At 42.0% G+C, this 20,736-nt stretch overlaps 5 protein-coding genes across 5 annotated transcripts; 2 read left to right on the top strand and 3 right to left on the bottom strand.

Annotated features, from left to right (window-relative positions):
* Positions 1 to 6,797: 6,797 nt before the first annotated feature.
* PAAG_03060 (hypothetical protein) lies at positions 6,798 to 7,544 on the top strand (the record flags this gene model as incomplete). The annotated part of the gene is made up of 1 exon (XM_015844835.1): positions 6,798 to 7,544. The coding sequence occupies one exon, from the start codon at positions 6,798 to 6,800 to the stop codon at positions 7,542 to 7,544; it is 747 nt and encodes a 248-aa protein (XP_015702041.1).
* Positions 7,545 to 7,813: 269 nt separating this feature from the next.
* PAAG_03059 (hypothetical protein) lies at positions 7,814 to 8,239 on the bottom strand (the record flags this gene model as incomplete). Its single annotated transcript, XM_002794468.1, has 1 exon — positions 7,814 to 8,239. The coding sequence occupies one exon, from the start codon at positions 8,237 to 8,239 to the stop codon at positions 7,814 to 7,816; it is 426 nt and encodes a 141-aa protein (XP_002794514.1).
* A 2,354-nt stretch (positions 8,240 to 10,593) lies between these two features.
* On the top strand, positions 10,594 to 12,551 carry PAAG_03058 (high-affinity methionine permease; the record flags this gene model as incomplete). The annotated part of the gene is made up of 6 exons (XM_015844834.1): positions 10,594 to 10,696; positions 10,778 to 11,095; positions 11,153 to 11,607; positions 11,676 to 11,847; positions 11,907 to 12,069; positions 12,176 to 12,551. 6 exons carry the CDS (start codon positions 10,594 to 10,596, stop codon positions 12,549 to 12,551), a joined length of 1,587 nt encoding a protein of 528 aa, XP_015702040.1.
* A 3,084-nt stretch (positions 12,552 to 15,635) lies between these two features.
* On the bottom strand, positions 15,636 to 16,104 carry PAAG_11686 (hypothetical protein; the record flags this gene model as incomplete). The annotated part of the gene is made up of 2 exons (XM_015847285.1): positions 15,636 to 15,695; positions 15,841 to 16,104. 2 exons carry the CDS (start codon positions 16,102 to 16,104, stop codon positions 15,636 to 15,638), a joined length of 324 nt encoding a protein of 107 aa, XP_015703074.1.
* A 3,055-nt stretch (positions 16,105 to 19,159) lies between these two features.
* Positions 19,160 to 20,119, bottom strand: PAAG_03057 (hypothetical protein; the record flags this gene model as incomplete). Its single annotated transcript, XM_002794466.2, has 3 exons — positions 19,160 to 19,227; positions 19,311 to 19,579; positions 19,662 to 20,119. The coding sequence occupies 3 exons, from the start codon at positions 20,117 to 20,119 to the stop codon at positions 19,160 to 19,162; spliced, it is 795 nt and encodes a 264-aa protein (XP_002794512.1).
* Between the last annotated feature and the right edge of the window lie 617 nt (positions 20,120 to 20,736).

Below are 20,736 nucleotides of genomic sequence, written 5' to 3'. Positions count from 1 at the left end.
TTTTTCCAACTGATAGTAATAGAACCCAATTTTGCCTGTGAAAATTAGGCGTAATGTAAGGCTATGACGGTGGATATGGAAAGGAGTCGCAAGGCACTGCGGGAGATATAATGGCAATCCCAGAGGCAATAAGACGGCATGGAGGCAAGTCTTAAAAAGAGGACAGTGATGAAGAGGTAGACAGCAGCATCACCATTCAGTTCTAAAAAAGGAAAATGGGTCAATCTGGGGTTTTCTTATTCAAATCGAAACATTAGGGGTGACGGCAAGACATATCAAGAAAATCAAACTAGGTGGGTGGAGAGTGCGCATTCAAGCCAAGTGGGAATGGCGAACTGATGACACTCAGGATATCACAACCGGATGGGATGATGTCACAGTCGGCCGCAAGCCCGTCGACATGTGAACACAAAGTAGGCACTTCGGGCTGAAGGAGGTATGGGGTATAACTAACTTAGCGGACTGGAGGAGGAGGAGGAGGAGGAGGAGGAGGAGGAGTATGACAATGTAAAAAGGCAACTCAAAAGAAATGCAAACAGGATCCTCCCCTGGGAGGGGCAAACCGAGAAGGCTGGAACGGGAAGAGAAGCCCCAGCCAAGCGTTAATAACAGGGCTGGTCCCGTCCTGGGGGTCCGTCCTGGGGGTGATCGGGACAACGGATGAGCTGGGGTAAGGTAGTCGGTAGAGGTATTATCTTACCTTTTGATGCGGGCAAGGTGACAGGGAGTTATATCAGAGCAGCTGTGTGGCGGAGTGAGTTGCTAATAATACATGAGGTATCCGTTCTCTGAAAATGAGCATGAGGGGCACGCATTGTCAGTCAGTTCGATATCGACATGAACAATTATAGAGCTGGAAGAGTTTGGAAAAAAACAGGGTTGAGGTGGCACTGCCAGCGGCAGTAGAGAGAAATGTATGATGGGATGGATGAGGGATACTTGATTGCCACAACCACCCATCGCGACGGGGCTGTCAGCTGGCTGTCTGTCAGCTTAGGCTGTCACCCTGCTCTTGTCAAGTTAACTAGTTGCGCAGACATCATATTCCAACTATCTGCAAGAAATGAATCAGGCTCAACAACCCAAAATGATACAAGGCAAAAATGATGACAGAGAAATACTATATGATAATCTATCAACTATTTTAAGTAATTGAAATAAGATAAAAATAAAAAAAAGTCCCATACAAAAAAAATTGATTTCTTTGCAGGTTCAGAGCGCATGATGAGGTAAGTCATGACTAAAAGTTAGGTAACTAACTAGTTAACTAGTTAACTAATTGTGTCAAGGCCTATTCTTGGCGTTCAGGCCTTCCGCCCAAGCCAATCACACGACGTCCATATATCACGTGACTATAGGCAGATCCATGGGATGAAGAACCAAATGACGGATATTGTTTAACCACACATTCCCCCCCCCCTTTAGCCGTATATGAAAAAAGTCTCAATAGATGGATGGTCCTGTACCGCTCAAGGCAAAGCGCTGTTTGAAATATCCAGGAGATGGCGGCATAGTTTTGCAGCCGGTAGCGTCAACGCAAATCGGCTTATATGCTCCACTTCTTGGCAATTTGAACTTCATGCTTGTTTTTCATGTCGATGGTTCCCTTTTACAAAACCTCACATGCACATGATGTCACTTGCCCATGTAAATTCAGGGGACATTCCAGAGTGTCCATGGAATCGAAGAGTTTCAATAATTGTGTCTTGCCCACGTGCAATTGCCAAGAGCGAATCAGTTGTGGATACCCAAATACCACCAGACGTCAGTTTAGTTCGGTGCTGGTGGGGAAAGTTTAAGTCTAAATAATCAGATCCCACGGTGTATTATGTAATAAAACCTTACGCCGAGCAAAATGCTAATTTAATAGACAGCTCCCTAAACTTCTGGCACACCCATATTTTATACACGGGATCGTTACCTTTAAAAGGCTTCTTTAGCCAGGCCGTGTCCACACGCATATGTGAAATGCTACCATGCTAATGATCCAGTAAAATTGGAGGTGGGAACTCCCTCACTCTTCGGACGAAACACGTGTGATGTGGACCGGCGAGGATCCAAAGTACTTCACCTAAATAAGAGGAAAAATCGAGACTCATTCTGCTTGCCTTTGAGCAAAATACGAAAACGCAGTCTCACTCAACCAGTAGGCTCAGAATTATTGTGAGGATTGCTGTTTCGACGAGATAGCCGAAGTTAAACAATGAAAAAGAAGAGGAAGTCTGGTTGCAAAAAGGGCGTTTGTCTCAAAGATTGGGATATAATGTGTGTTGCCAGTCGTCAGAAAGCGGATCAAGTCTGAGAGATTATTAGTAACTGGAAGGGTTTCATTGGTTTCGACATACACATTAGAGTCGGCGATCCGAGGACAGAGACACAATTACTCCGTTCCCAAACATATGGAATTCCCACCCGGTTCAACAAACACCGCAGCAAAAATGTTTTTCCTCCTCTCCCATGTCTACTCATCAACTGGCATTTTAAAGAGCTCACAAATTTTAGAACCGTTCGTCATGTCCTAAAAATGAAAAGCCAACTCTACATGATGAAGGGGATGCGGATTCTCGACCCAAACATGATGATGCAACAGACAAAATCTATGATCAAATTGCCAAGTCGATGCTTCGACTTTCTTAAGTTGATTTTATATCTGCATTGAACCTATCTTGTCGGACTCTGCTTCAAATACACGATCTCCGACTGACTGACTGTCAATGAACAACATGAACAAGTTGGTAAAAGATCAAACTGCTCACTGATAAGTTTGCTTCATAACATTTACAAGTGAAAGAAATACTTCTAAAATCTTGCAAAGTTAAATTTCAGATCTGAGCAGAATATTATTCAAAAGCGGATACCCTCCTATTATTAATTCAGAAAGCTTAACGTAATCCACTACCAGGTGAATCATCAAAATTTAATTCGAATTATCCCAATACAACAACGTTCAGTTAAATTAAAATAAATTCCACAGTAATCTTGTATGCTCAAAAGTATTCCAATTGCTGCAGTGTTGTGGAGTTCATCAATATAGTTTGAGTGTAGAAGAAATCCTGAGCCTCTTCCCTAGTTAAGTTCTATTTGCTTTCATTCACAGCAAATATATACGATATTGCTTTTTTATATTAGAAGTGTGACCATTTCATATTTATAGACCTTGATAATCTGATCAAATTCTTTGACCAGACTCTGAGAGAGGTTTATAAGCTTCTGTTTCATAACATTTTTTTTTAATTTATCTGCTATTATAATTAGCAATTATTGCTGAGTGTTTGTAGAATTTAGAAAGACTTTGAGTTATTGAATCAACTTCTCAATGAAGTAAAGTTTTAGAGTTGAACTTTTAACTATTGAATAATCCAATCAGAGTCAAATGAGACTATTTCAAAAGTCATATAATGCTGCTGTAAATGTTTTAAATCTCAAAAACTTTTATATATCAAATAAATTTTATTTCCTAATAAAATTAGATTCAAATTGCTTTTGCTGCTCAACTAAACTGCTGTTCACATATTTTAGATCAAAAAAACACTTTCAATTAGTGATTGTAAGTAATATGATGAATATACTGATATATGCAGAGAGAAATAACTCTAATATTTTTTATTAAAATAATTAAACTTTGAGGTAAAATAACAGCTGTATATATTCAAAATAAAAAGTAGATATATATTAACTCTACATAAATTTACTGTAAAAATAAACAGTTTAATATTTGATTTTTATTTGATTTATAATTCAATCATTAGAACTAATACCAAGCTTTCAGTCATCTGAAAGTTTATCAAATTAGCTTTTACGTAGGTTTTGACTTAAAATAATAAAATAAAATGGTAGAACTCATTCTGACATGTTGACTAACCTGATCACAATGACTCATTCTAAATTTTCAGACTGTAAAAGCTTATCTCATTATAGTATTCAGCACTAGTGATGATTTTAGTAGTCAAATGTAATGGCCTAACGCCTGGGTGATAACCTTTCATAATTGTTACGGCGCAGCTGCTTGTATATGGATTAAGATTGATTTGTTCTGATTCCCAATCATATCCGTTCCAAAGGTTGATCTGTTCCAATCCCCAACTACCTTTTTATATTCAGCTGCTCGTTCATTCCTCATTTAATCCCCAGTTTAGTGTTTTCGTCGCAGCTGCCTAGTTAGATAGATGAATTGAAGCTTTTGTCTTATTATCATTCTGACTCTAAATTAAGTCATGACAAATAATCAAAACTCTTTACCCGGATTATTTTCTCCCAATCTGACCTTTATCAAAACTCTGCATTCATCTTCAAAGCTTTTTTATTCTCTTTTCTTTTCTTTTCTTTTCTTTTCTTTTCTTTAATGAATTCATCTTTTTGTTCTATGAGGAAGTGCTAGAGCCGTATTTGAAAACACACCTATTATATTATATAAAGTCTTATTGCAAATTTAATTTTATTAAATATGTAAATATTTTTCAGCAAAATCATAATGAGCATGCTACTGAATACAGCTCTAGCACTTCCTTATAGAACAGAAAGATAAATTCATTAAAAGAAAAAAAGGAAAAGAAAATGAAATTTACAAAGATGAATGTAGAGTTTTACACAAAGTTTTGATTATGAAAGATTATCAATCAGATATTAGCTTATTACAAGAATCTTATACTCAGTAACATTTTTTCTAAAATCTTAAACTACTTTTGAATAATCATTTTATTCTTATATTGTAGCTTGATCATGATTATTGTGATGTTGTAAAACGGGCTCCGTTCAGATTACTTGACAGCGTAAGGCTACTGGGCTGAATAGGGTAATTACAACTGCCTAGCAACCGCCTAGCAACTGTGCTAAGGAAAAGGGTATATAAACAGAGCCTTCCCTGACCCCGTCTATTAGGAACCATCTTAGTATTTTCGTCGAAGTAGCTTACCTAGTTGGCAATCGAACACCTGTTTCACCTGCGCCTAGATTGAAGCTGTGACATTAAATATATAATTTAAATATTATAATACAAAAGATATTTTAACTCTCTATAAGATCAAAAATAAAGTATTATTATACAACAAAAAGGAATTTTAATATAAAAGCTATTTACTTAATCATACTATGTTTTAAAGTTACTAAAGTTAACTTTTAGTAATATTACTTAGTTACTTTATGATGAAGAAGATACAATGACTGAGAGTATATAAAAAAAGATATATTACTCATATTTGAAGTAGTAGTAAATAAGTATATTTCTTTCTTTATTTTTTTATTCATTATAAATCAAATAAGTATCTAGCAGCTATATAATTGATTTGATAAAATGATATACAGATATGAATTTGTTAATATGAATGAAAATGTGATAAAGCTCTACAAGAACTAATCATGCATTAAATCAGATCAGTTAGTTTTATCAAATGTTCAGCTTCTCAAACTACCCCTAGAAAGTTTCTCAAAAGAAGAATGTTCAAACCATACATGCCAGTGCTCTTTCAATGCTAGTTCCCGTGGTAGGCAAATACAAATATGGTACTCTTCATCATCCCAAGTTCCTGTTTTTAAAGCTTGGAGGTCATGTGAGTGAGAAGTTTCAGTAGTTAGCATCCTCAGATAAACCTTAGCATCCTAAACAATAGCAGGCACGGGCGTCGTCTGCGTGCTTCCTATAATACGTCTCTAAGATTCCGTCTCCGACTTTTTCCTCGCCTACTTCTCCCTCTCCTTCTTTATAACCTCCTCCTGGCGACTCTGAGATTCTTCAGCTGCCCAAGTGTTTCTTCCCTATGGGTCACTGTTGCATCTTATCTCCTTGTAGATGCTTCTTCGATGACTATGTAAGTGGTCTTCTGATACAACCACTCACCCAGAACTTTGCTCATTACTCATTCGACAACGGGACACTTCCATCATGGTTAAGGTTTGAGAACCTGAACTAATCGAAAGAAAGTCATTGACGGCCGCTGTAACTTAACTACCATTCACACAACGCTTTTCTTTGAAGCTGAATTTGATTGGCTTGTCAGAGGTTATAAATTTGGTGGCCCCATCAATCTCCATGGCTTACCGTTGGCACTTCGATAATGGTGAGGGGTACCTCCGATCATGGTTTAAATATTCGTAGTAGAATATCGTCGTGTGACTCGATTTTTAACTTCGTATCTGCTCTGCTAAATCTCATTTTTCCATGTCTGCATTTTACTCCATCCTGGGGCTTCGGATTGTACGCAGATTACATGTTTTACAGCAATCTTATCCCTCGTTACGTCTGATAGTTCAGCTACCTCGCTCTCTGGACGGGGATGATCCTTGGGCCATGATACTTCTTGGCAAGTTGGCAGGTTCATGTTGGCGGTCACGGCTAAGCCAATCAGATCAAAATCAAACCGAAAGAATTACCCTCCGGGATTGCCCTAACCACAAGTGAGTTAAAGCGACTTTTATGTGCTAGCTGGCCACCTGAGAGAGGCTGCGAAACAGCCCTGGAGAACTTTGGCCAGCTGGTTATTTCTCACAAATGCATCTCCCATCTCCTATCTTCCATCTCCCATCTCCCATGCACCATTAAATATCATGGCCGAAAACCTCATACGTTGACCCGACTTTCTTTCCACGACGAAACACAGAGAGTTCGGCTCCCCTTGGTTTTGTTGGTAATATAGCTGCGTTTTGTTCACGGCTAGTTGAACCCAACATACTCCGCAAACAAAAGCAAGCCGCCGTCAACTTTGAGACACTTCTTATACCCTGGACTCCGATTTCTGCTTTGCAACATATGCGAATAGGTTGGAAGATTGAGGTTGATTCTTGTTGTCCCGTTTTGATACCAGATGTCGTTTGAATTTGACGATGGGGGTGAGGTCATACATTCCTTGGGAAATCGAACCGTCATCCGTTATGGAGAGGACAAAGTAGTTAAGTCTGGGTCGATCAATATCAATGAAGCAGATACGTTGCGATTTGTGGCGGAAAACACCACTATCCCTGTTCCTCGTGTGCACGCGGTACGTCAGGATGGATACCGAAAAGCAATTGTTATGGACTACATGCCTGGCAGTCCCCTTGAAGAAGCCTGGGAGACCTTGACTCACGACCAAAAGATATCTGCTACCCGTCAAATTGGTTCTTATATATCCCAACTCCGTCGCCTGAAAGGGTCGTTTATTGGCGGGCTGAATCGGTGCCAAGCGACGGTTGGTCGATATGATCGTGTAAGTTGCGGGCCATTCGACAATGAAAAGGATTTCAATGAATTCCTTCTTTCAAGAATTATTAAACAGGCACCATCAACTCTGCGACATTATGCCAAAGCCTGTCTTAAAGAAAACCACGACATCATCTTTTCTCATGGTGACCTGGCGCCGCGAAACATTCTTGTGGATCAACATGGCAATATCACTGCAATTATTGACTGGGAGGACGCTGGGTGGTATCCAGAATATTGGGAACATTACAGAGCTTTGAGGCAGTTGAATCCAATGCCTGGCTGGCCAGACTATTTTAATTACATGCTTCCGCCTTGTTACGAGGAGGAGTATGTGGGAATTTCTTTCTTGTCATCAATTTCAGCTTTTTGAAAGAGTTACTTGGAATCCACACTAGAGAATCTATCATGCTATTCGAAAATCTGAATGATTCTCCTTATTTCCAAGCTGGAAGCATTTTAGTGAATAGTCATCCAGTTATACCTGACTACGCTCATCGATGGGAGATAACCCTGATGTGTATATGTCATGAACTTTGAGGAAGCAGCAGCTGAATATATCCTTCCTTTGACCACCCTATGCGGCGTCAGTCAGTCTTGATATTTTTCGAGGAGTATAGTTAATACAGAAGTCAACATACATCATTTCTCATCTGTAGCCTGGAGGCATGTTTGCACCATGTGGTCGATTGCCACGTCCCTTTGCTCTGCTCTGAGCCATCTTTGCTCAACAAACTTTTGGAGTGCATCCCCAACCCAGTTTTGGCAATTCCAATCTGCATCTTCGATACCGTTCCGCACTCTGGTGGTGGCGAGAATAAAGCGAACATTCGACACTTGAGCAGAAATATCACCAACCTCAACCATGTTGCGGAGTTTGGAACTCTTCAAAGGGTTATATCCGGGTTGTTCCTCAAACTGAAAACTCCTTTGTGCACCAGTAATGTGGAACAAAGTGCCACAATCTGGGAGCTCGTCACCAAACCTGATGAATAGGCTGGCATGACGATACTTGCAAAGGTCCACCGGGTCTCCAGCGTAGACAAGGATCCAGACTCTGACACCCATTATTTGTTTATAATGTTAGATTCAAAAAGCAGGAGACAATATAATTATTTTGGTCACAAAAGAATTGCAAGATATACTCCGTAATTTCAATAGAAATACTCAAGTCAAATCTTGCATTTGATGCCGCCAAAATCGATGTGAATCACTGTGCCTCAATTTTCAGTGCAGTTCCAAAGCGGGGTAATTGCAGTTCAATCTCAACACTGTAACTGAAAGATTGACAAAATGACACACACCCTGAGCTGGCTTCTGACACGTCAGAAAAATCAACCTCATAACTTGTGAGCTGGCCTATAGTCACTTCTGATTTGAACGCCACAAGCACCGAGGATTAATCCATTTAAGTGTGTGACGCTCCATGTTATTTACCATGAGAGCGTCCAGTGTCCACAATGACCTGAATCCAGCATGATATATACAAATTAGCACACACACAAAAAAAATATTTAACTATCAGCAGACTTATGAATTAAGTAAGCCTACATTCAATTCTACTTTTCTTATTTTTAAATATTGGAGCTATAATACTCTCAGAGGTCTACTTTTGATATAATGGCTCTGTTCCATGTTCCGAAGGCCTATTACTATAATATAGATATACAACAGGGGGCCTCTGAGAAGGAAAATGAAACTCACTACGGAGTACCATGCGGAAAGATGTCTAAGACTTCTGAGGCAGTCCTCCAGGGCGCAGAAAAGAGTCACATATCTATTGATATGTGATATGTTTTCAGAACAACGAAAACGAGCGGTGTTTGAATAGTTTAAATGCCAATGTCAAGTTTTCTGTATATGTAAAGATGCGTATACACCAGTCCGAACTTAAATAGTTTAATTTTTGAGAGTGGTCATTAGCCAGGTAAGAGGGTTTCCATTTATCTACACTTGCATTTTGTCCCCTCCTCTACGCAGACGACTCAATTGAGGTCAAGGCACAATTGGCGTACGTTTGTCTTTTACGATCGCCGAGTCTCCTTTGCCAATCTGCTCAGCACGAATTGGTGAAGCTCGAGTCGAGATGGTTAATATAGAAATGAATCTGTTGTAACTAGTTACTCATGTCATTCAAGCTTTGGTAAGCATTGTTGACAGTTGTACGAAGAATGTCCAATAACTATTCACTCCAGATAAATGATGATATCAGAATTCGAAGTTAAACCCTCTCAATTCTCAAAGGTCGTGATGGGATGAGGATAATAGAAAATGTATTGAGAGTGTCTGTGTGGATGGTTGTCACATCTGTCATAAAGTTAGAACAAGTTTTGTAAGCTGGTTTGACATGAAGAATAGTTACTAATCTTGATGATCCCGAATCTCGAACATATTTTGGATATATTATAAATCGAGATTCTGAATTTCCTCTCAAATGGACCCTTGAAGGATAACTATGAAGGCATGAAGTGATAGACCATATTTTTGATTGAGCAACTCATGTTGGCCCGGTCTTGACCGGTGGGTTTGACGCTCCGCCTTCCGCACGTGATCTGGATAGGCCGTATATAGGAGCCAGCCTCCCTTCCCGGATGCTCCCATCACCGAACGAACGAACAAACGAACGAGCGCTGATATTCGTCATCAACTAACTCTCATCTTGCTATGTTTCTTTCCCTTACTATTAATATGTTCCTTCGTTTCTCTTTTCTGACTGTCAGCCACAGTCCTTTCAAACCCGAAAGGGCATTTATGATGTCAGTGAGCTAAGCGATGGCGACAGTCTGTGGCGAGTCTCATTTTGATTCAAGGTAAATTGAAAATCTGTAGTATGTCGCTCTGAAAGAAATCTGAAAAGCAATTTTGCGCTGGAATTAACTAACGGGTCCAGCTTCGAGAGCGGCGAACTCCAAAATAAAATAAATAAATGAAATGAGATGAAATGAAATAAATTGAAAAAAAAAAAAAAAAAAAAAAAAAAAAAGAGAGAAAGAAAGAAAAACGAAAGAAAGAAAGAAAGAACAGACAGAAAATTGAAGCGGACCATGTCGCAATTCCGGCGCGGAATTTTCTTATCGGGAAAATGCTATTGGATAGCGATGGCATAACATTCCTCGCTGATAGGGACTGCCGCTGGCGTCTCTCCATTTCGCCTTGCCTAGGGTTAGACACGCCATAAGAGCTGCAAAGTCCTTTAGCGTTGCGTCTTCGTGGTATAGCAATTGCGACTTTTTCTCTTGTATTGGCGGGATATTTTCATCTGTACAGAGTGATATTGGCTCTGTCTATTTATCAGTCCATCGAATACTCTTTTTTTCTTTTTCTCCGGAGCCTCCATGCTTTATTCATTTGTTCACTAAAACATTGTTTTTAACCTCACAAATAGCATTCCAGCTTGATACTGCGGATTCCGCAAACCTAAGATGGCAAACGAGGACAACCATTGGTTGTCTGGGATATGTCGATCTTCAAGCAACAACAGCTTCAAGGAAGCTGTCACTTCGGCGGAGGAGGAACAGTCAGAGGGTATGTGGAATACAATGCACTGATGCGCGTAGCTATGAAACACTTAGCTTATATCCACGGTTTGGTTGACCTTAGCTACAGAAGGTGATACATATCAGATAGATTCTGCACGACGTCAGATAGGACTCACGTCAGCCGTGTTCCTCATCTTCAACCGCATGATTGGCACTGGAATCTTTGCGACACCTAGTAGTATCTTTGCTCTGTCAGGTAGTGTGGGGCTGGCCCTGTTCATTTGGGTTGTGGGCATGATCATTGCTGCCTCGGGCATGGCGGTATACAGTGAATTTGGGACCGGGCTTCCTCGAAACGGCGGAGAAAAGAATTACTTGGAATACGTGTTTCGGAAGCCGCGGTTCCTGACATCGTGCATGTATGCTGGATATGTGTTTTTCCTAGGTGAGGCAGGTTAAACTTTCTTGCCATTGAAGGCCCACCATTTATGCTAACTGAGAGCAGGTTGGGCGGGATCTAACTCTGTCATCTTTGGCGAGTACATCCTACGCGCAGCGCAGGTCGAGGTAACGCGTTGGAATCAGCGAGGTGTTGGACTTGCTTGCATCACCGCTGCATTTTTAATCCACGGCTTTGCCTTGAAATGGGGACTGCGTCTACAAAACCTGCTAGGCGCTATAAAACTCATTATCATCGTTGTAATTGCCGTGGCAGGCTGGGCTGCACTGGGAGGCGCTCTCAAAGTTGAGAAGCCGAACAACTTCCATAATGCCTTTGAAGGAACCAGGGGAAGCGCGTATGGAGTGGTCACGGCCCTATATAGTGTCATTTGGAGCTATGTTGGGTACAATAATGCCAATTATGCGTTGAGCGAGACTAGGAATCCTGTACGGACGCTGAAGATTGCCGCCCCTCTCGCGCTGGGGATTGTATCGATATTGTATATGTTGGTAAATGTATGGTTACCTCTCCCCTTCCCCTCAATTGGAATTGATTTTCCGCTACTCACATGGTTAAATGATAGGTTGCCTATTTCGCTGCAGTACCAAAGGAAGAAATACTTTCCTCCGGCCGTGTTCTTGCCGCATCCTTTTTCCGAAATGTTTTTGGCCCCAAGGCTGAACGAGCACTATCCGTCTTCGTCGCGCTCTCAGCTTTTGGCAATGTGCTTAGTATTATCTTCTCGCAAGGCCGTTGTATGTCTCAACCTCCGCACAGCATCTCTGCTACATACTTCTCTCTGATATCATGACAGTGGTCCAAGAACTTGGTCGTGAGGGTATTCTCCCATTCTCTCGGTTATGGGCCAGCAATAAACCCTTCGACGCTCCTCTCGCCGGCCTTTTTGAGCACTGGCTTGTCTCGGTCATTATCATGCTAGTTCCCCCACCTGGTGATGCGTACAACTTTATTCTTAAGTATGCATCCACAACCCACCCACCTACTCCCGCTGTCAACGAAGCCTTCCTACAAAAGCTTAATTTACTAACATATCCATACGCACACACGCACACACACACACAGTGTAATCTTATACCCCGTTTCTATCATCAACACCTTCGTCGCCGCCGGCCTTATTCACCTCTACCTCAACCGGTCGAAATACAACTGGAACCCGCCCGTCAGAGCGACGCTGCCAGTGGTAATCTTCTTTGGCCTCAGCAACATATTTCTTGTTATTGCGCCCTTTAAACAACCCGAAGAAGGCCAGAATGTCTACAACCAACTGCCCTACTACCTCCATTGCGTTGTGGGCATTGCGATTGTGGTTGCCGGTGGTATTTACTGGCTCATCTGGGCGCAGTTGTTGCCGTGGTTGGGCAACTATCGGCTTGAGCAGGAGGCGTTTGTGGGAGAGGATGGGTGGGAGAGGAAGGTGCTTGTAAAATATGGGAAGTAATTGTATTTGCCATTTTGGAGTGTTTGCCTAACTAACTTGGATCTTTATAAAATTATAATTTCGTTTAGTGTAAAATTTTGTTTTATTTTATTATTTATTTATTTATTTATTTATTTATTTATTTATTTATTTATTTATTTATTTTATTTTATTTTATTTTATTTTATTTTATTTATTTATTTAATTTTTAATTTTTAATTTTTAATTTAATTTAGTTTAATTTAAATATTATTATTATTATTATTATTATTATTTGAGATATTGAGTGATGTCATGCTTTTTGACTCTATAGCAAACCCAACGTTTGGATCGAGAGAAGCGACCGAAGCTTTGCACAGAGAACTTCCGCCGCTCCTTTTCGTCTGCGATTAGGTTTTGTCCAAGCAATCCATAGATGCCGATCACAGAACGGGTACTTTCGACCAAAGCACCATAGATCTTCAGCTAGAAAACCTTCCTACTATTCAAGGTGTATTATTTTCTTCGCCTGCCACTGCAGGCTGCCAGGCTTTTAGCCTCTGTGCTCCTGATATTCTGAATTTAGCATTTATTATTTGAGAAATGTTTGATTGCTTTGAGAGTCATCTGCTGAGGCGTCCTAAATGAGCATGTATCCAAAGTCAGACATGAAAAAAAGAAGAGCGGGCGCCTCATCCCAGTCATTCTCGCACACCCGCTGCACCATATCACGTGGTCTGCATATAATCCTTGATCGGCACCGGGAAAGGCGTAGTAGCAGTGCGCCCAGAACGTCCCAACGTTGGATAATCAGTTAATTATTTCTGGACCTGTCTGCTTGCATTGAAGGGACGATTAGCGTCCGTCAGTGGCTGAGCAACCCCTGCCCCACATCTTCATGTTTCCCAACAATGATGGAACCGTTGTGGTTCGGTATGTGGGAACACAACGGAACACAATGACTGAACCGCGAAAGTCTGGCGAATAACGGCCTCCTCTATGCAAGAAGACACCACGTTGCCAGTTAGCAGCTGGGAGCGGCGGTTGGGTCTGGAGGCTTCCACGGTTTTGAGATAATATTCTCAATATGTATTCTCCCGTAGAGATGTGGAGCTTCAGCTGACAGAAACAACGGGCGTAACTTAATCAACTTCGCTTGCATTGGAATAAGGAGCAGAAAAATTGAGAGAAATAGGAGCAACAGGAAAGTTAATTGTTTCGAGTTTGCGGAATGCCAATCAACTCGTCCTCCAGCTCCACGGCCCGTTGATAGATATTGACTTGGCCCCCACCCCCCCTTCTTTTTTTTTTTTTTTTTTTCTTGTGTGTGTGTGTGTCTTATATAAACACTGAAACAGTCGGCCGAAACCAGACCAGGAACATTGCTTTATGAAAAGTGCATAGCACGGAAAGGGCCCTACAAATACCCGATCTTTTGCTCCGCTTCAAAGACTCGAACGGCCATGAGATTGGCGGTATTGCTTGAATCGTCTCTGGGCTTGACTACTTCGAAATGTTGAGCATGAATGTATCTGACGTACGCCAAATCTCCAGCGGACATGGCTATGTTATATCCGATGCTATGAGATGCCTATATGTGTCGTCTTGATCGAAGGCTTGCACTTTGCTGATTAAAATAAAAAAAAGCATAACTATAAACTTGGTCTCCAATCATACTTCTGGCCAAGTCTTCTTGCACCTGAGTATTTTTTGCAGTGCTATGCTCATCTATAATCTATATATATGCGCTCTTGGTATGATATCAGGCCGGCCTCTAAGGCAGTGTCGACAGTTCAAGCACGGCAAACTTCGCCCGCTGAAACTGCATCCCAGCTTTTACTGTCTATTTTAAAATACAAAGGATAGCGCAGAAGAAATTCCGCAGCCCACCCAACAACTTGAGGTTGCAGTCTTGCAACATGTTTTACCACAGCCAATTTACACCGGCTCCCATCATTTCGTTAACAGGAGGAAAACGAGTATTGTATCATTCCCCCAGCAGAGCTAACACAGTCCCGGTTCGACCTGAGGACTCATAACCTCATCCATCCGATATATATATCTCCATATATTCCCAAAGAAGCGGCCACATCTAAGCTATGGGGGCCCCGAAAGTTTGAACCGTAGAGCAAGTTCACCGCATCAAGCATCGCTGGCTCGACTTGATCGCTGGCAGACTTATATTGACAAAATTAAACTCATTTCCAAGGACTCCTCGGTTCCCGACAATCACTGACCGCTGATCTTTTCTACCCTTCACATGATGGCTCAATGAATTAAATTGCCGCCGAGGACCAAAACTGAATGATTACTTGAGTGAGCTGGATCCTGGTGGAATATAACATATTCTCAGCTGGCGAAATTCGATGTCTCTCTGACACGCGCGGTAAACTCAAAGCTGGTGGCTTTGATATGGAGGAGATTGAGATGTTCTTTGATATCAAAATGTAGCGGAAATCCTCCCACTGCCCGCTGTTAATTGGTAGAACCAAATCTCTACTTGGGGGCTCGCGCTCCACGGCCACAAATGTCAAACCAACTTCCATCCCACCCTCTCTCCGCCACCTGTCTCCGCCACCTCTCTCCCGACCACCCTCCAACGTCGCCAATTCCGTACCACATCCATTGGCCCTACGAACCCTCAAGCACCTCGTCAGGAAGTGGCAAAAGTTCACGGGCCTCGTACATGCCAGGGCCACTGAGAGATGTTCTATCTCCAGAATCACAACCAAAGCCAGCGCATCTCGCATCTTGCACCTCGACCATCCCAGCGTCTATGCCCTGCCATATCCTCGCTGTTCTAAATGGCCCTGACTTCCCCCCCCCCCCCCCCCCCCCTCGCAAAGAGGCTGCCCTTCATTATCAAGAATTATGAAAGATCAACGTTCCTTCCAAACCAAGTAGACGCACCTAAGCGAATCTTATCCGTGTGATGCAGCGCTGCAGTCACACGTGCTGAGCGGTGTTGTTTGTAGTTTTATTGGTGGTGTAAGACGGTCAGCTAGATCGGCACTGATGGGCAGGATGAGCGCCAGACGTGAACCTTGGAATCCATAGTTCAATACCTCCCAAGGTAGGGGTGGGATAGAGCATTCATGTTTATATGACTGAATGAACGGGGTTAGATCACTGCAGAAGATCCGACGCACTGCGATGGTTCCGAAGCCAATGACTGCCGGCGAAGCTCTGTCAGTAAGAAGCAATAACTACAGTTAATGCAAAATGGCGGACTAACTAATAGTTAACGTAATCCACCCCGTATCCCAACTAACTAGATTTTAATTCAAAATATCTCCCCACTACAACGCTCAATTAAATTAAATTAAATTACCCTAGATTGAGGACATCTTATCCTTGTGTGTCTGAGAGTGCCGCAATTGCTGCAGCGTTGTGGAGCCCGTTGGCGTGATGCAGGCTCAGTTGGCGGAGGCTGGCAGAGTTGAATATTCAGCTGTTCAGCAGACTCAACTAGAAGACTCTGAGCTTCTTCACTAGTTAAACCTCCATCTGCTTGTTGAATTCTGCGTGTAGATCTTTTGCATTTCTGCTTCTCTATCTCATTCACATTGAATATATCCTGGTACTGCTTCTTCATGATGATGGTACAAACCATCCCATAGTCACAAGCTTTGATAATTGGTCAAGGCCTTCCACTAAGCCTTGAGGTTGACGTTTCATAAGTCTTTTAATCTTATTCACTTGCTGGTGAAATTGCCGCGGATTATAGGTGTTTAAAGCATCCAGGATGTGACTGAATTGCTAGAGCTACTGTGTGAGGGGATAGAAGTGCAGAGCTGACTGAATATTCAGCTGCTGAATAACATAGTCAGACTGAAATGGTGCTCTTCCAGTAGTCTTGAAGCCACTCTGAATGCTCTGAGCTTTGAAAGCTTTCATACAGACTGCAGGATAAGCTTCTAAGAAATCAATCTTTCAAATAGCATTGATTTCAAGTGCATTCACTGCTCAATCAAGCCATCATATGCCTGCTTTAGCACTGCAAAAACACTCACATCTAGAGGCTGCAAAAGATGTGATGAATGTGACAGCAAGCAGAGTGAAATGATTCCATTATTCATACAGATTTGATCAAATTCTGGTGTAAGATGGCTGCCATGCCTGTCCAGGATAAGAAGAATAGAACTGTCAACCTGACGCGGCTTCACTGCAGGAATAAACAGCCTAGAAAGCCATTTGATTTCTATCTTATCCATGGCTCAACTGTTGGGCACTAACATTCAGCCTTCAAACCAGCCTTCCTGCAGGCTCTGCTCTCTGAGAATGATATATGGTGGTAGTGCTCATCCAGAGGCATTCAATGCCTCAATCACAGTTACTCATTCATGATTTCCAGGCTGTAGAAGCTTAGCCCGGCAGTAGCACTCACTACTAGAAATAACCTTAGTAGTGATGCAGAGTCCCATTGCAAAGCCAGCCTCATCACAATTGTATCTATCTTCTGACAGAATTCCAAGCTCAGCAATTGTATCCCCCAAGGTCTTAAATCAATCCTGTGAATTCACCCTTGCAGTTTGATCATTAAGTCTATGACTGAGAGTGAAACAAAGCACCTCAAAAAGACATGCAGCTTCAGAAATTGATGATATTTCTTACTTTTTAATAGCATTTATTGAGAGCTCAAGTCTTCCCTTCGTCTATATGGAGTTTCTAGAATTCTTATTGCGAATTGGTGGAAGAATTGCGCGTTGAGCTGGATGAGAAGTTAAATTAGAAGATATTTTGAATTGGCTGCTCCCTCGGGGGTGAAGTACGTTAGTTAGAACCAATTGGCTTATGGTTAACTATTATGATCCGGCCCTCTCGTACACGACGTCATCAACTTCAAGGTAACTAGATAAAATACGTGCTTCGCGAATACCTAACCTAGACATATATATATATCTCGTACCCTTTCTTCCCTCCCCATATTCCTTCAATAACAGAATGCAGATGCACATATATCTCCTCCTTGGAAAACAGTGCTTCTACCGGTAAACAAATAAGCTCAGTTACTACGTTAACAAAGAAGGAGGGGGGGTTTGAGAGATTCTTTTCAAAAACTAAAATGAAATGAAATGACATAAAATACCACAATGCGCTCCCCCTCCCCCTACCTATTTTACCCGTGCCACAAACAAAATCAACGGGGGACAAACCCAAGGGGTAAACGCAGAGCAAAGGGGTAATTTGTAAGTATCAAAGAAACTTATAGCTAACTAGTTATGGAAGCAATAAGAAGAAACGCATCAACAAAAGAAGTGTTTTCCCCTTTTGTTTTTCTTTCTGTGCACTCTGCTGCTGGCATTGATTAACTTTCCACGAATACACATGGATATATATATGTATGTAGATGTATGTTTACATAATAACTATGACTCTAATTTCCTCTGACCTTTTACATACCAAAGTCAAAAGAAGTAAAAGAATTAATTTATCCACCTCATCTTAATCCCCCCTGTCACAAAGGAAACAACATATCTATCTACAGAAGCCACTAGTCTAAGAACCCAACACAGCACAGGACAGCACAGCACAGGACAGTGTAACCAAAGCAGAAGACACAGGCGCGGTTCAGAATAGAATAGAACAGAATAACAAACCCCAATCAACACGTCTACAAAAGTACCCACGCCCATCTCAATCAACCACAAAAAGTAAAAATAAAATAAAAAGAAAAGAATATCCGCTGCCCGTCGAAGATGCCTAGGTGACAACCCTTGGAACGGGACCCAAGAGAACAAAAGGAAAGGATCACTGGTCGGAGCAACAACGTGCAAGTTGAAGGAACTGTTAGCACTGGTAACCTGTTGTGTAGCACAAACAGAAATTGGGTCAAACGTCAACGGAGTGTGGTACCATGGTTAGATGGCTCCATCTATCTAACTTTCTCTCAAACCAAACAGACCCCATATAACTAGATAAAAAAGACTTCAAAAAATAAAATGCTTTTTTAACTGAACGGAGAATCCTCGAGCTGGGTAATATTGATTTTTTTAAAAAAAATAAAAATAAAAATAAAAATATAGTATTGAGTTGAGGTAGTTGAGAAAACAAAAGATATATTAGTTAAGCGAAGAATACATGGCGACTGGGCTTAGATCGGGTTAAATAAAAAAGTACAGAAAATATTTTTATTTATAATGAAGACAATAAAAGAATACATAGCTAAATGAAAAACACCACTTTTTCATCACAAAAAGCCTTCTTCTCTCTCTATCCCCTTTTCTCAACCCCCTGGCTTCCCTCTTCATCATCCCATATCGTTTCCTCTTGTCACCTCCGTTCAATTCCACGTGACAAGCTTTAGTATCTGTACTTTGAGAAGTGGAATTGACGCTGAAAGAAAAGGGGCGAAAAAAAGGGAAAATGCAAATCCAACAAAGGCAAGAGGAGAAAAGGGAAAAAGAGACAAAGGAGAGAAAAAAATAATTCAACCAAAAAAAGAACGGCTACCACCAAATCATAAGTGAAGAAGAAGAAGAAGGGGAGGGGGAAATGATAAAATAAGAAACATATAAAGAAATACCAAACAAAAGGAGCTCAAGGCCCAGGCCCTCACACTCAACCAATTTGCCTCTTCCCCTGCATCCAACCCCTTTCCATCTTTATGAAAAAAAAAAAAACCATGAAAACCCTGCAGACTATCACATCTAGGCAACAGCCATTGCGGCGCCGGCTGGTCTCGCGACGTTCGAAGCGTATCTGCCAGCGAAGTTGCCTATAATTACCATTGTTGTATTAGCGCACATTCCATCCGACCCATCCATCAAATCATCAATCATATGGAAAATCAAAACCTACCAGGAGGACTGTAGTTGCAAACGGTATTCCAGCCCAGGTAGTTAGAGCACTTGACAGTAGCACAGCCGACGGACTTAGTTGACTTCCAGACGATCTGGGTGAAGTGGCCCCAGTCGCTGAAGCGGGACATGTCTGGGTTGTCCTCGCCGTAGAGGTCGATGTATAGATCGGCCTCGTTGTTGTACATAAGGTTGGTGATCATTTTGCCGATATTTTGGCGATCGATGCCGTAGCCGATGTTTTGGCCGTAGCTTTCGTCGCCGATGGAGCTGGATTTTTTTTTTATATATGTTAAATAAAGGGGTTATGGTAAAGGGGTGGAAATGTCAAGAGGGTTATGTCTTGACTTACACATCATGCTTAAACACGCAGCGATTGGCAAGAGTAAGCGCGTAACTCTCCATACTGTCGGACCATGTAAGGCTGGGGGCGGAGTGGTTTGCACGGTGGATGTTGTGATGTTTGAGGACCAAGCTCTTGTAGTCTGTTCCATACGAAGGGGTAGGAGGGGTGGACGGTTTGGGCTTAGCGACCGGGGGAGCAGGTTCTTGCTCGTATGATGGCTGCGGTTGCGGCTGCGGCTCCGGCTCCGGCTCCGGCTCGGGCTTTGTGTATTTGGGCTTCTGGTTTTTGGGGTCTGCCTGGACGGCAGCATTGTCAGGGTTCGGGGTAGGGGTTGGCTGGTTGCCCGCGATCACGTATTCGGTGACGGTGACGATGGTGACGTCTGTAGCGTAGGCTCTTCGTTGGATTGGGTTGGCGATGCTGGCGGAGACCAAGATGGCGTTGAGGATGATGGAGGAACGCATGATTGTTGTTGGGTTTGGGGGTATGGTGTTTTGAAATGAGTGTATCAACCAGGACAATCAAATCAGACAGATTTTTCTTTTTCTCCTTTTTTTTTCTTTTCCTTCTTCCGATCACGCACAGGTCAACTGTGGATGATGGTATAAGTAATTAAAAAAAAAAAAAAAAAAAAAAAAAAAAAAGAAGAAGAAGAAAAAAAGTCGACGTGATATGATTTACTCTTCCACAGGAAGAGAATGACAGATCTGACCCAGGCAGACAGACACAAGTGAGAGAGTGTATATTTTATTTTTCGTTTTTGCCAGCGGGCGACGGCGTTGTTTGTAGCTGCACGGAGCACTGTGCAAAAGGAGAGACTGTTCAAGCAAAAAAAAAGAGCCAACACACGACGCAGATGAGCACCCTTCAAGGAGTGGGGAAAAGTGCAACACTTGGTTGTGTATTGAGAATCGAGAAAAGAAGGGTTGCTTGAGTGGAAAGAAGCCGAAGCCCGCGAAGAACCAGAAAGAAGGACGACTGGAGGATATAAAGGCGCTGCTGCACGGAGCGAAAGAGAAGCTGGGCGAAGAGAAGGAAAAGGGGGTTCATATAGACAGCGGCTGCTGGGGGAGGCGGCGTC

Source organism: Paracoccidioides lutzii (genome assembly GCF_000150705.2).
Source record: "Paracoccidioides lutzii Pb01 unplaced genomic scaffold supercont2.8, whole genome shotgun sequence".
Lineage (NCBI taxonomy): Eukaryota > Fungi > Ascomycota > Eurotiomycetes > Onygenales > Ajellomycetaceae > Paracoccidioides > Paracoccidioides lutzii.
Note: the sequence above shows the minus strand (reverse complement) of the source record. Positions and strands in the feature narration are given on the sequence as shown.